At 44.0% G+C, this 14459-nt stretch overlaps 1 protein-coding gene across 6 annotated transcripts; it reads right to left on the bottom strand.

The window, feature by feature from the left end:
- Positions 1-6373: 6373 nt before the first annotated feature.
- LOC105705141 (heterogeneous nuclear ribonucleoprotein F-like) lies at positions 6374-7831 on the bottom strand. 6 transcript variants are annotated; one of them, XM_064370927.1, is made up of 2 exons: positions 7505-7831; positions 6374-7369 (listed from the first exon to the last, which is right to left on the bottom strand). In XM_064370927.1, exons 1-2 carry the CDS (start codon positions 7619-7621, stop codon positions 6374-6376), a joined length of 1113 nt encoding a protein of 370 aa, XP_064226997.1. In that variant the 5' UTR covers positions 7622-7831. The 6 variants fall into 6 exon arrangements, with proteins under 6 accessions (XP_064226997.1, XP_064226999.1, XP_064226998.1 ...); XM_064370929.1 differs by having other exon boundaries at positions 6374-7132; positions 7415-7831; XM_064370928.1 differs by having other exon boundaries at positions 6374-7203; positions 7339-7831.
- Between the last annotated feature and the right edge of the window lie 6628 nt (positions 7832-14459).

Raw genomic sequence — 14459 nt, forward strand, 5'->3', positions numbered from 1 at the left:
TCCAGACTCCTGCTGGCTCTCCTCGCCCTCCAGCAGCTTCCTGTGGGGGGCGATCTCGACATTCTGGGCCAGCTTGACGTTCGTTCATCAGCTCCTGGTGCTCACACAGCTGGTGCGCTATGTCCTGCATGTCCCACTGCAGGGCAGCCTCCAGCTCGGACAGCTTGGCGTTGGCATCCTTAATGGCCAGCTCCCCACACTGCTCGGCATCTGCAATGGTGGCCTCTAGGAAAGCCCTCTGTCCTGTGAGGCCCTCAATTTCAGACTGGAACTGGCTGATGTCCTGGTTCATCTCTGAGATCTCAGTTCTTGTTCACCGCAGGTCATTCCCGTGCATCCCTCCCAGGGAGGGGCCAAGAATCCCTACAGATCCACCTGCCCATCTCCACTCCACTCCCACCCATCTCCTTCTCTGTACCTCTCTCCATCCTCAGATTCTTCCCCAACCCCCTTCCCATCTGGGTCTCCATTGCGTCCATATCGCTATCTTTATTTCTGCCTCTTTTCCCATCTGTCTCAGTCGCCAGCTCCAGGTGAATCCCAGCTCCCATTCTATCTCCATCCTATCCCCAGTACACCCCATCCCTATTCTGATATGTTTTCTTTTCACCCTCACTTTCTCCAGAGTGAAAATTGAGGCAGATTCACGAAGAAGTCTAAGAGTTTTGGGGGACGTTGGCAGTCTCTCCATATAGAAATTCTTTCCCAGATTCCAAAGAGAAACTTTGAAAGAAATTACTCAAGTCAAGATTTCAGATATAACTTCTTCACTGCCCATGGTGAGTATGGGGGAGGGCTAGGACTGGGATGGGAAGTAGGAGGGAATAAAAGGGAAATAGGGCTCTCTGGAGAGACAAGAAGGTAAAGATTCAACCAGGGAAGCTAAGAAGTCACAGACTAGAAGAGAGAGACAGAGGCAAAAGAGAAAGAAATGTATGGATAACAGATCTCAAATCTAGTTTAACCCTCACCTCTTCCCCCACTTCCCACCCTACACATGTCAGGCTTTGACATAAGGAATTTAGAGAAGAAAAAAGGTGTGGTCTGCTCTTTCATTCAATCCAGTATCTGCAGAGCATTCCTTTTTTATTCAAATAGAGCAGAAGAAAAGACCTTGAAATGGACAGTTATCTCCGGTTTATCTGACTGCACAATGCAGAGATGATTCTCTTTCAGGACGGGAGAGGGGGCGGGGGTGGGGTGGGGAGGAGAGAGGTGGGAATGTAATGATGATGGGGATGGGTTGATGAATGGGAGACTGGAGTTTTAAATCACAGTAATTCTTCCTCCTTTATCTTTGGTTTCAGTTACCTGAGATCGACCACGCTCTGAAATTATTAAATGAGAAATTCTAGAAACAAACAATTCATACACTTAAAATTGCTCGTTGTTCTGAGTAGCATGGGAAGATCTCAAGCGATTCCACTCCGCCCTGCTCAGGAGGAATCATTCCTTCGACTCATCCCTTTGTCCGGCATCTCCACTCTGTCTATGCTACCCCTCATTAGACACTTGGTAAAGGTCTCAGTTGTCAGATCAACTGTGGTCGTATCGCAGTGCTTATGTTCAAGTAAGCCTTATTTTACTTAGTAACGGCCCTGAGTGCTAAAGCAGTGATGCTGGGATATTGTTATGATTGTTCTAGTTTATTATTACTTTTAAACTCTTACTGTGCATAATTTATAAACTTTATCATAGGCATGTATGTATAGGAAAAAAATAGCATATATAGGGTCTGATACTATTCAAAGTTTCAGGAATCCGTTGAGCATCTTGAATTGTATCTCCTTGGATAAGAGAAGACTATGAATATATATATACACACACACACATACATATATATTATAATATATAAATATACAATTTTTTTTTGAGATGGAGTCTCGCTCTGTCACTCAGGCTGGAGTGCAGTGGTGGGATCTCGGCTCACTGCAAACACTGCCTGCTGGGTTCAAGCAATTCTCCTGCCTCAGCCTCCTGAGTAGCTGGGACTACAGGCATGGCCACTATGCTTGGCTAATTTTTTGTATTTTTAGTAGAGACAGGGTTTCACCATGCTGGCCAGGCTGGTCTCGAACTCCTGACCTCATGATCCACCTGCCTCGGCCTCCGAAAGTGCTAGGATTACAGGTGTGTAAACTGCGCCCGGCCAAAAAGAGGACTATTGTATATTGAGTGACTAGAAGACAAATGAGCCCACCCAGGATATTGTTTAGGCACAGAGAAGGGAAATGTGACAAAACTGAGTTGAAGGCAGCAACTTGGAGGATGATAGAACAGTTTTGTGTTTGTACCCCCACTGAGTTTCAGATTATTCAACTGACCAGTCGCCTGTTGTTCAGAGCCTCTTTCTTTCCCAAGACCGTGTTGTCTTGCTTAGCGATTCCAGGTTTCTTACCTTATGTTTGTGCTGGGAATTCAGCAGTGGAAGCTCTGTGTAGTTGCCTTCTGTTGGAATTAGCAATAGAATCTCACAAATGGTTTAAGCCCAGCTGTGTCTTTTCTGTACTTCTGGAGTGAATCCCTAGAGGTGTTGGAACTTTATTTTTGATGACTGTTTCCCCATTTTTTCCTTCTGATTCTTTCAGTTTCTGGTTATTGACTAGGGCTGTTTGTGACTCCTCTAATTTGTATTTTGGCCTGTATCCTGTTCCATAGCCTGCCCATGAACGCAGGGGATCGAACCCTAGGTCAGGCTGGGCTGCACTGCTGAGAGGGCAGCCCACACATTCAAGTTGAATTTGTGCAGGGTGGTGAGCTTCCCCCTGGGTAGGTAGCAGCCTTGGTTAGGGGCCTGGTTTCATGGTTTGACCACTAGTGATCTCTGCTGGGTGGCTGGTGGGATCTAGTCTCTGATGGGTGAGAGAAGACAGAAAATCTGGTTTGTTAGCTCTTTTTTTTTTGAGATGGAGTCTTGCTCTGTTGCCCAAGCTGTAGTGCAATGGCGTGATCTTGGCTCACTAAACCTCTGCCTGCCTCCCTGGTTCAAGCAATTCTCCTGCCTCAGCTTCCCAAGTAGCTGAGATTACAGGCACAGGCCACCACAACTGGCTAATTTTTGTATTTTTAGTAGAAATGGGGTTTCACCATGTTAGCCAGGCTGGTCTCCAACTCCTGACCTCAGGTGATCTACCCGCCTCGGCCTCCCAAAGTGCTGGGATTACAGGCGTGAGCCACCACGCCCTGCTTGTTAGCTCTTTTTGTATAACAGATTATTTATTTGTGAGATCAAATTATTTAAACTCTTTTGTGCCCAATGGGGAAAAAACCCTCTGAGATCTGTCTGAACAGGTGAGTTTTTGTGGTTCTGTGGCTACTGGTTGTCGAGGAGTTATAAAACTGAAGCTGCAGACTCTGGGGTCTCTAGGCCTGTAAATGAGAAAAGCCTTAAATCTCATTGTGTGAGTGGGGAAAATTTTTCTACCTCCTGAGGGTATTAACAAATTAGATTATAAAAATTTAAATTAAAGGGGCTTTGTCCTGATTGGTTTATAGAGACCAGTAAGAGCTTTTTTAAATCCAATTTTGCCGAAACTCCCAGAAAACAAAGAAGCTGTAACTCCTAATACTTTAAATGGGATAAGCAAAACAAACAAAAACCTTTCTCATAGAAACTGCCAGCTCAGAAGCAATTTTATACAACAATCCAAGGTTCATGTAATCGAGAAGGGTTTAATCCTTGGACAAGTCAGACTGATTTGATAATTTTGCCCTAAAAACTAGTATCTTTTTCCTGATTTTACCAGTGTAGAGTATAAAACAAACATACGTTTCAGTTTCTTTGATTTTTTTTTTAACTATACCTGCTGGAATAGGATTAGTTTATTTGATTTTTAAGAATTGCTTTTGTTTTCTCATGGAGAGAATAATCTGAATGCTAAACACACAGAACTACTCCTCTGCCTCTGTTGGTCTTGGTATCAACCACCCTCATTCCGACTTTACCTAAATAGCTAAGCTCTGTTCAGAGAGAGAACTGGGAGGTAGGGCATTGAGAACTGTCTATTATATACAAATATTTTATCAAATCAACAGTATTTACAAAGAACACATAATATGACCCCCACAGCCATATATATCTTTTTTTATACTTTCTTTTTTTCTTTTTTCTTTTTCTATTTCTCTTTTTCTTGTTTTTTTGAGACAGAGTCTCACTCTGTCCCCCAGGCTGGAGTGCAATGGTGCAATCTTGGCTCACTGCAACCTCCGCCTCCTGGGTTCAAGCAATTCTCCTGCCTCGGCCTCCCTAGTAGCTGGCATTACAGGTGTGTGCCATCATGCCCAGCTAATTTTTGTATTTTTAGTAGAGATGGGGTTTCACCATGTTGGCCAGGCTAGTCTCAAAGTCCCGACCTTGTGATCCACCCACCTCAGCTTCCTAAAGGGCTGAGATTACAGGCGTGAGTCACCATGCCTGGCCTACACTTTCTTAAAATGGCAATGATGAACACACTCATGAAAATGACCCAGAGGTTAAGCCACTCCATAATATAGAAAAGTAAGTAAAAATATACTATACATGGTGATCCATGCTCGAGCATTCTATCTTAATTAGAAATTATCCAGTTACCCCAAAATTATTATTTAATATTTGACCTAGGTTTTAAAATTAGCTAAAGAAGTAAAGAAAAGTTAGCTAAAGATCTTGGGGATTATATTTAAATGGGTGTATTACAGAACCTAACTACTATTTATATAAAAAATTGGTCAGGGTCTCACCTCGCCTGTAATCCCAGCACTTTGGGAGGCCCAGGCGGGTGGATACAAAAAAAAAAAATTGGTCAGAATTGTGCTTTGGCTGGGCGTAGTGGCTCACATCCGTAACCCCAGCACTTTGGGAATTCAAGGCAGGAGAATTGCTTTGAGCCAGGGAGTTTGAGACCAGCTTGGGCAACAAAGTGAAACCCCATCTTTAAAAAAACAATTAGTTAAACGCATTATTTTGTTTTCTTTTTTTTGGAGACAAGGTCTCTCTGCCACCCAGGCTGGAGTGCAGTGGCGTGATCATGGCACACTGCAGCCTCGACCTCCTGGGCTTAATTAATCTTCCTACTTCAGGCTTCCTAACAGCTGGGACCACAAGTGTACGCCGTCATTCCCATTCCCAGCTTTTTTTTTTTTTTTTTTTGAGATGGAGTTTCGCTCTTGTTACCCAGGCTGGAGTGCAATGGTGCGATTTCAGCTCACGAAACCTCTGCTTCCTGGGTTCAAGCAATTCTCCTGCCTCAACCTCCTGAGTAGCTGGGACTACAGGTGCGTGCCACCATGCCCAGCTAATTTTTTGTATTTTTAGTAGAGACGGGGTTTCACCTTGTTGACCAGGATGGTCTCGATCTCTTGACCTCGTGATCCACCCGCCTCGACCTCCCAAAGTGCTGGGATTATAGGCATGAGCCACTGCGCCTGGCAGCTTTTTTGTGTTTTTTTTTTTAATGCTTTGTAGAGATGAAAAAGTCTCACTGTGTTGTCCAGGCTGGTCTCAAACTCCTGGGCTCAAGCAATCCACCTGCCTCGGCCTCCTAAAGCACTAAAATTACAGGCATAAGGCACCTTGCCCAGTCTATATTTTTGTTTTTGTTTTTGTTTTAACATTTTTATTAGACTTTTATTTAGCCTCATCATAAGAATATAAGGGAGATCATAGGTTTGATGTATGAAATTATTTTTAAATTCACACTAAAATACATTACGATTAAAATGAATTATCTTCAACCACCCATTTTGCTATCTTTTGCTGAGCAGATAATCTGTGCCAGTCATTGTGAAAAAGTCTTTATTTTAAGAAAAAAATTTAGTTAACAAAAAATTTAACAAGTTTCACTTAGCAAAATACACCCAAAAGGAAATCACAGTACAAAGAAAGTTTTAAGTCAAGGCCTCACCAATTCCTACAGTATTAGTATTGTGTCTCAATTCTCAAAACTAACTTTTAAAAAGCTTAAACTTAACCTAAAGGATTTTAAATGAAAATATAAACTAGAATGAACAAACATGAGAAATATTTCTTTGAATTGGGGAGCTAGCACCTTTGAGTTTTCCAAAAGAGCACGTCTCCCCAGTGTGTTCAGTGATGTGGTGTAAAAGGTCCACATTTAACATACTTAAACTACTTAAACTCAGACAACTTCACTCTGAAGTATACTACCAAAACGTTAATTGAGAAAAGCTGAACATAGTTTTAGTTTACTTATTATCACATGCTAGAAGAAAATTTTGCATGAGAAACACTGAAGAGGTAATTTTTTTAATCCAGATTTCACAAACTCATGGTGCAAAATGGGTCCCACAGCTTCCTCTATTATAACTGCTCTTAACTGCTTGTTGGCTGCTTGTGTAAAATTTGATTGAAATAACTCAAATGTTCCTAACAAAACTAGTCACATCCACCCATGCTGTTCTGCCCACTGTAGCCAGCCCCATAACAGCCGCTCACTGACTGGCTCTCCAGGCCACTATAAGTGGCCTGGGCGGCAGACACCCCCATGCCTTGCATCACCTGGCTGCTGTATGCCCCATTGCTGGCCCCCGTTGTTGAATTCAAGAAGAGTTCTATGCATCTGTGTTGCATGTTGGCCCTGTCTTTGGACATGGCTGCAACAGCTTCTTCATGAGTAGCAAACTCAACATCTGCTTCGCCCGTCACTCTTCCATCTGGGCCGATCTCAGTATGGACTCTCACAGGATTGAGAGTAGAGAATAAGTTGTAAATGTCGTTCTCGGTTGCTTTGTATGGCAGACCCCTCATGTGGACACAGTGGCCTGTGGTGCTCTGCACTGTGAACTCACTGTCACCGTATCTGTGGTCATACATTCCGGAGAGACAGTAGCTGAGGTCTCTCCCGAACAGGTCGGTGGTGAAGCCATAACCATCGCTGAGGCCACTGTACGCCTCATAGCCCCCATAGCCTGCGCTGTAGGCACTGGGCTGCATCCTCTCCAGGCCTGCCTGCTTCAAAATACCAATATACCTCCTGGCGGTCCCAGGCCGGTCACAGGGCCCCGGCCGCTGCAAGGACATGAACTTCAGAGGGGGATCTGTGTATGACCTAACTTCCTCCTGGCTGCTCTTAAACACCTCGATGTACCTGTTCCCTATGCTCTCCTTGTGCTTCCCTAGAACTTTCTCAGCTAACTCCTGGGAGGCAAACTGCACAAATGCTTCCCCTGTAATCTTGCCTTCGGGGTCCACAGGCAATGTGATCCCGTTTGGCACGATTTCCAACCCTGAGAAGAACTGAACAATTTCTTCCTTTGTGCATCCAAATGGGAGTCCTCGAAGCCGCACAAAGCCGTCGTTGGCGCTGTCGGCACTGTTGGGACCACTGTGTTTCAACACCCAATTCATCTCGGTTCTGTGGGACTTGAACACCTCAATGGACCGGTGGCCCATGCTTTCCCTGTCTTTTTTCAAAGCCAGTTTTACATCATCTTCTGATCCAAATTCAACAAAAGCCTCACCACTCTGCCTGCCCTCTCTAGTGTAGATGAAATGGACACCTGCGACCCCATCGTGAATCGTGCAGTCAGAGAGGAAGTTCTGCACGTCCTCAACAGAGCAGGACCAGGGAAGGCCACGGAGCTTGACCACAAAGCCCTCACCTCCCTCAGGGCCCAGCATCATGGACACTTGACAGGATGGGTGTCAGGTGATCTTGGGTGTGGCTTTTTTGTGGCACGGAGGCAAGCAGGACTGGTTTCTGTTGCTATCAGGCAAGTGCTGCTGGCAGCTAAGAGCCCCAAAATTCCACTGAAGCTCAACCACGCAGAGGGCTCCGGGGAAAGTCCAGGTGCATCTTTTTGTTCTCAACCTTAAGGAAGACGCGGCACAGACCTCCTTCCACGATGGACCGGTCTATGTTTTTCTTAATCTTATTATCTCAAATTAGGTATCTATCATTCCCATGAATGTTTTTATGTCTTTATTATATATGTTGATGTATCCATAAACAATTTCTACTATTTTGCATTTTTTTTTTGAGACAGAGTCTCACTCTGTCACCCAGGCTGAAGTGCAATGGCATGATCTTGGCTCACTGCAACCTCCGCCTCCCAGATTCAAGTGATTCTTCTGCCTCAGCCTCCCGAGTAGCTGGGACTACAGGTGAGCACCACCACACCTGGCTAATTTTTGTATTTTTAGTAGAGACGGGATTTTACCATATTGGCCAGGCTGGTCTCGAACTCCTGACCTCATGATCCACCTGCCTCAGCCTCCCAAAGTGCTGGGATTACAGGCTTGAGCCACCATGCCCAGCCTTATTTTGCATATTTTAAAGCATTTTGTAAATGCTGTTACATTGCATGAATTCCTTTGCAATTTGTTTTTTTTCTTTGAGCTTATCTCTTTAAACCTTTTTATTTGGGAATAATTTTAGGCTTACAGGAAAGTTGCAAAAATAATACAGAGAGTTACTGTATGCCTTTCAGTCAGCTTCTAATGTTAACACCATACATAACTGTGGTACATTTATCAAAACTAAGAAATAAACATTGGAACAATACTATTAACTAAACTACAGACTTTATTTAGATTTCACCAGTATTTCCACTAATATTCTTTTCCAGGAGATACCACATTACGCTTAGCAGATTGCATTTTTGAGATGATGACACATGACATTCTAATGCATTCATTCTAATTGAAGTTGGAATCCCATTGTTTGACCATACCACCATGCACTTATTCTCCCATCCATAGGTATTTAGGTTGTCTCCAAATTTCTTTTACTGTTACAAACAATGGTGTCCTTGTCTTGCAATTCTGTCCTTAGCTTCTTTACACTATCAGGAAACAGAGAGCATCTATCTATAATTTGTGATGAAGTCTAAGCCTGTACCTTCAAAACCTGGCTCCAACTTTTTCTTCTAGCCTCATCTTCATCTCCCGCCAAACCTCCAGGTTCATGACTGGTTTTTCCAGCTCTCGCCAATGTTTTCTTTTTCTTTCTTTTTTCTTTTCTAGCATCAGGGTCTCACTCTGTTTGTCCAGGCTGGAGTACAGTGGCACGAACCTAGCTCACTTTAACCTTGAACTCCTGGGCTCAAGCAATCCTCCCACCTTAGTCTCCCAAGTACTAGGACTACAGGCACTTGCAACCATGCTTGGCTATTTTTATTTTTAATTTTTGTAGAGACGGGATTTTGCTTTGTTGCCCAGGCTGGTCTGGAGCTCCTGGGCTCAAGCAATTTTACCGCCTGAGCCTTGCAAAGTGCTGGGATTACGGATGTGAGCCACCACACCCAGCCTTGAGCCTTCCCTTTTCTGGTCTTCTTTCTTACCCCACCAGCAGCCCCAGCAGTGTCTATTTGAATGCTGCGCGATTTAAGAGTGTAATAGGGTTAATAAGGAAAGCTTGAACTGGGCATGAAAGAGACTTAGTGTCATGTCTATCTACCTCTTCATTTGACAAAGGGTTTCTAATTATCTTCCATGTGGCAGACACGATGCTAGGTACCCAGAGGTTTGTCCTTAGACTCTGCCCTTTTCTTTTTTTTTTTTTGAGACGGAGTTTCGCTCTTGTTACCCAGGCTGGAGTGCAATGGCGCGATCTCGGCTCACCACAACCTCTGCCTCCTGGGTTCAGGCAATTCTCCTGCCTCAGCCTCCCGAGTATCTGGGACTACAGGTAACTCTGCCCTTTTCACTCCACATCTCAGGGAATCTTGTTCATTCTAATAGCTCCAACAATGAAATCCACAACTCCAGCCCAGACTTTGCTTCCTCAGCTCCTAACTCATATATCTAACTGCTTCCTGGACATTCCCACTTCTCATAGGTAACCTCAAAGTCGATTTGTCCAAAAATTAGTTCATGGCTGCGTGCTGTGGCTCATGCTTGTAATCCCAGCACTTTGAGAGGCTGAAGTGGGAGGATCCCTTGAGCGCAAGGGTTCAAGAAATTTCAAGACAGCTTCTTTCAATTTCTGTAGCTATCCAGTTGGAGACGTGAAATTTGCAAACTGCTGTTAACCACAGACCACACTTTGAGTAGCACCAAAGACGCAACGGAACAGAATGTACATATGTGGTCCTTAGAATAGGAGGGCAGAAGGCAGCAAAAGGCTCTTTTAAGCAAACACATAATAACCACAGCATCAATAACTACAAAAGCAATCAGTTCTCTGTACTGAGATATGGGTAACCCAGGGCAGAGTGCAAAGGAGGCACTCAGGCCAGCCTGGGTGTCAGGGAAGGCACAAGACAGGTAGGATTGGGTGGGGGAAGCACTAGTGACCAGTGGGAAGGACACTCCAGGCAGAGAAACAAGTTCTCGAGACATTCAGCAGCATACGGGTTAGGGGATGACCTTTCCTGTGATTTGACGGCTACTTCTCTCTGAGCATCACCATTAGTTTCCACGTGCATAAAATGAATATGATGATCCTTTCTTTGAAACACAAAAAAGGGGAGAAAGCATGAGCTGTGCCTATTACAAACCTGGTACTTGCTAATGTTGCTGTTTTGTGTGTAAAACATACAGGAATCAGACCTGCCACAGACAGTGCAGTGTAGCACTTTGCGGGGGACAGCTTGCTGACCCAGGACTAGAGCCCAGAATGACCAGGGTTCTGGGAGGAACAGAGAAAATGGCAGTGGGGTGGGCAGCATGCCTGCCCCTGAGTCATTCCCAGGCCCAAGCCCAGGCCCTGAGTCACCCTAGGCCCAGAGACACACATGCAGTGTATCTCTAGGATGGACTGTCAGTGGAGGATGGGGTAAAGTTGGGAAGGAGGCAAGACCCCAGGGCAAATTCCAGAATGCCCCAGGCATTCCGGGTGTCCACACAAAAATCGGCTCAGAATTAAAAGGCTGAAAGGTGGAGCTGGCTCCTTCCTATTTTGATATACTTCGAGGCACTTGATAAAGCTGTTAATGGGATCATTCATAAATCAGGAAACTAATCCTCTGAGGTGCTGATAGCTAATGAAGCACGTGAAAATCAGGAGGATTAAATCACAAATTTCAAAATCTCAGGCTGGAATTTAATCCCAGACCTTGAGTCCAGACTTCATCTCAAGCAGATGGCATGGTTTGAAACATATCCCAACTGCAGTAGTCACATGGAAATGAATTCCCAGTAGTCCTTGCAGTTCACCCAAAGACAACTCCTGGGAATGGGGCACGAAAATGGGAGGCCAGGGTGCAGCAAAGGCTTCCTGGAGCAGGTGACCCTAAGGGAGAGTAGCCTATAATAGACACTCATTAAATGTTAGTAAAACAAATGGAGTTAGTAGATGAAGAAATGGGGGAAGAGCATTCCAGACAGAGATAATACAGGGCCACCTGGCAGGGTCAAGAAGACTTGTAGCCCCTTGGCATACTAAAGTGGGCAGTGGTAGCAGTCTGTCCACATGCGGGCTAGAAGGGGTGCATATCTATAAAGGACTTAACAATAATAGATCCAACTAAAAGTTGGTCTGCCTTTTATCATTGCTGTGCACCAGTGATTTTAAATAATGTCTGTTGAAATACTCCTCTTCAAAGACTGGGAACGGTGGCTCACGCCTATAATCCCAGCACTTTGGGAGGCTGAGGCTGGTGGATCACCTGAGGTCGGGAGTTCGATACCAGCCTGGCCAACATGGTGAAACCCCGTCTCTACTGAAAAAATACAAAAATTAGCCGGGCATGGTGGCATGAGCCTGTAATCCCAGCTACTTGGGAGGCTGAGGCATGAGAATCTTGAACCCGGGAGGCAGAGGTTGCAGTGAGTTAAGATCACATCACTGCACTCCAGCCTGGACGGCACAGCGAAACTCCGTCTCAGAAAAAGAAAAAAAGAAATACTCCTCTCAAAAAAAATCTTCTGTTGGTTTCAGTTCTAAATAATTGTTGTAGATACTGGATTTTATTTGTACATGTAAACTTCACACTAACACATTTTCATTAGCAATCCTTTTTAAAATTTTTATTTTATTCATTTAATTTATTTTGCATTCTTAGTCTTTGCAGTGATCCTTTAATAAACATTGTATTCTATGTGGAAGTTCATTTGGAGAATGCTCAGTTATATGGTCACATTAACACCCACGTTTGGAGCCCACTTCAGGCAAGGGTCACATGTTCAACCCCTGTGGTATTAGATACATTCAAGTTTACACAGTAGATTCAAAATAAACAATCATGAGTAACTGTCAATGATGATAAAGACAAACAGGGCTTGACTTTTTTCAATTCTGTCATTCTATGTAACCAATTGGACTTCTGTGTTAAAACAGTGGAACAGAGAGTGCAAACTGAGAGGCAAACCATTTTTGTTTGTTACATGAAAATTTTTAGTTGGTACATGAAATATTTTACTGAATTTGAATAAAAATTTACCTTTGAAATGAAAACCTATTCCCTTAAACTTGTGAATGGTTTTAAAGTGAAAGATGAGTAGGGGAAATAAATGTTATAGCCTAAGTATTATCACCTTAATTGTACTTATGTACATGTTTTGGTTTCATTTATTTATTTTCTGGGGGGACAGAGTTGCCTTCTTGTTGACCAGGCTGGAGTGCAATAGCGTGATCTCAGCTCACTGCAACCTCCGCCTCCTGGGTTCAAGTGATTCTCCTGCCTCAACCTCTTGAGTAGCTGGGTTTACAGGCATACATCACCACACCTGGAGAATTTTGTGTTTTTTTAGTAGAGACCAGGTTTCTCCATGTTAGTCAGGCTGGTCTCGAACTCCCGACCTTGGATAATCTGCCCGCCTTGGCCTCCAAAAGTGCTGGGATTACAGGCCTGAGCCACCATGCCAGGAGTATGTTTTGGTTTTATTAAAATTTAATTGTTGATTGCTGGATGATCATTTACATAAGGGAGTGTATCAGACTGTAGGGAAAGGATCAAAATTTAAACAGGTAGATGTGAAAATGATTGAAATAAATAGTTGTGCATTTTTCATTTTTTGGAACCATACTATTAATTTTATATATTTATTTTATGATGTGAGTATATATACAAAGTTTTGGCAAATAACATTTTCACTTTTACCTTTCCTTTTTCTGGCCATTATTATAATTTGTTTTATTTTATGGTCATTTGAAAATATAAAATTTGAATTATGGAAATAATTTTATCTTTAGAGGAGGGGGTATGAAAAATGATCTGCTCTGTGTATCAAATATGATCCATTCCACAAATATTTCCTAAATGCCAAGTTGGGAGAAACACTAGGTATGCGGGAACTGAAAGAGGCTTCAAATCAGAGTCGGAGATGGCCCCAGGAGAAGGTGAAACTGGAGTTGCCAGCTGAGCAGGTGTTAGCCATAGAATCATTAGCCAGTGTTTCTCAAGGGCCTGCTCTCAGCCCCACTCCATGCTAGTAGCTGGGGACCCTAAGACACCATAAGACCCTTCTTACCCCACTGGTTATAATAGAGCCAATGTCCCTGCTCTCACCAAAGGCCCACTTGTCTATCGGCACTCCAGAGCCTGTCCTTTCTTGATTCATCAATGACTTTGCTCTTATAATTGAGCCCTCTCTTTCTGTATCAGTTTCTCCTTTGGAGCAGCCTCATCGGCCTATCATAGGCCCTCCCCTCCCTTAACTGCCGCCTCATTTTTCTGCTCTCATTCATAGCAAAACTTCTTGGAAAGAGTTGTTTGGAGACAGTGTCCCACTCCATCAACTCCTGTTCCCTCTGCAGCGTGCTCCAGTCCGGCTTCCATCCTACTGCACTTGGTTTTGCCAAAGTCACCATTGACCTCTGTCTTGCCAAATCCAGTAGTTACTTACCTGCTTATCTCAACTTGTCAGTCTCTTTGGATGACTTTGCTGTTCCCCTGGGCCTTAAATGTAGGAGTCCCCAGGCTCTGTCTTCTGTCCTGTCTTCAAACTACCTCTGGAGTTGATAGCATTCGCTCTAACGGCCTTATAACTACCATCTCTATGCTGACAATGCCCAAGTTTACATTTACAGCCCTGACCTTTTCTAAGAATAATTAATAGGCATCTCAAAATCGATGTCTAAAATGGAAGTCTTGTTTCAGCCACCTCCAAATCTGCTCCTCTTCCTATCTTTCCATATACCAAGTGGCACAATCATCACGCAGTCGCTTAAGCCAATAATCTAGGAGCCTCTTGGATTCCTCTTTTTCTCCCTCCCTACCCACTTCTGGTCCCTTACAAGTTCTGGTTTTCATTCTTTTTTTAAGAAATGGGGCCTCACTATGTTGCCAAGGCTGGAGTGCACTGGCTGTTCACAGGTGCAGTGATCTCATTACTGTTCAGCATGGGAGTTTTGATCTGCTCTGTTTCTGACCTGCACCAGTGCATCCCTCTTTAGGCAACGTGCTGGCACCCCACTCCTGGGAGTTCACCATATTGATGCTGAACTTAGTGTGAACACCCAATCAGCACAGCACACTACAACCTGGAACTCTTGGGCTCAGGTGCTCTCCAGCCTCAGCCTCCTGAGTAGCTGCGACTACAGGTGGGTGGGCACCACCTCCATGACCAAACACTGACA

Source organism: Aotus nancymaae, unplaced genomic scaffold, assembly GCF_030222135.1.
Source record: "Aotus nancymaae isolate 86718 unplaced genomic scaffold, 86718_ANA_hifiasm-v0.15.2.pri h1tg000007l, whole genome shotgun sequence".
Taxonomy (NCBI): Eukaryota; Metazoa; Chordata; class Mammalia; order Primates; family Aotidae; genus Aotus; species Aotus nancymaae.

Bases quoted from the DNA above. Each gene is read 5' to 3' on its own strand.
- LOC105705141 (XM_012434853.3), bottom strand. From the start codon at position 7,621: ATGATGCTGGGCCCTGAGGGAGGTGAGGGCTTTGTGGTCAAGCTCCGT.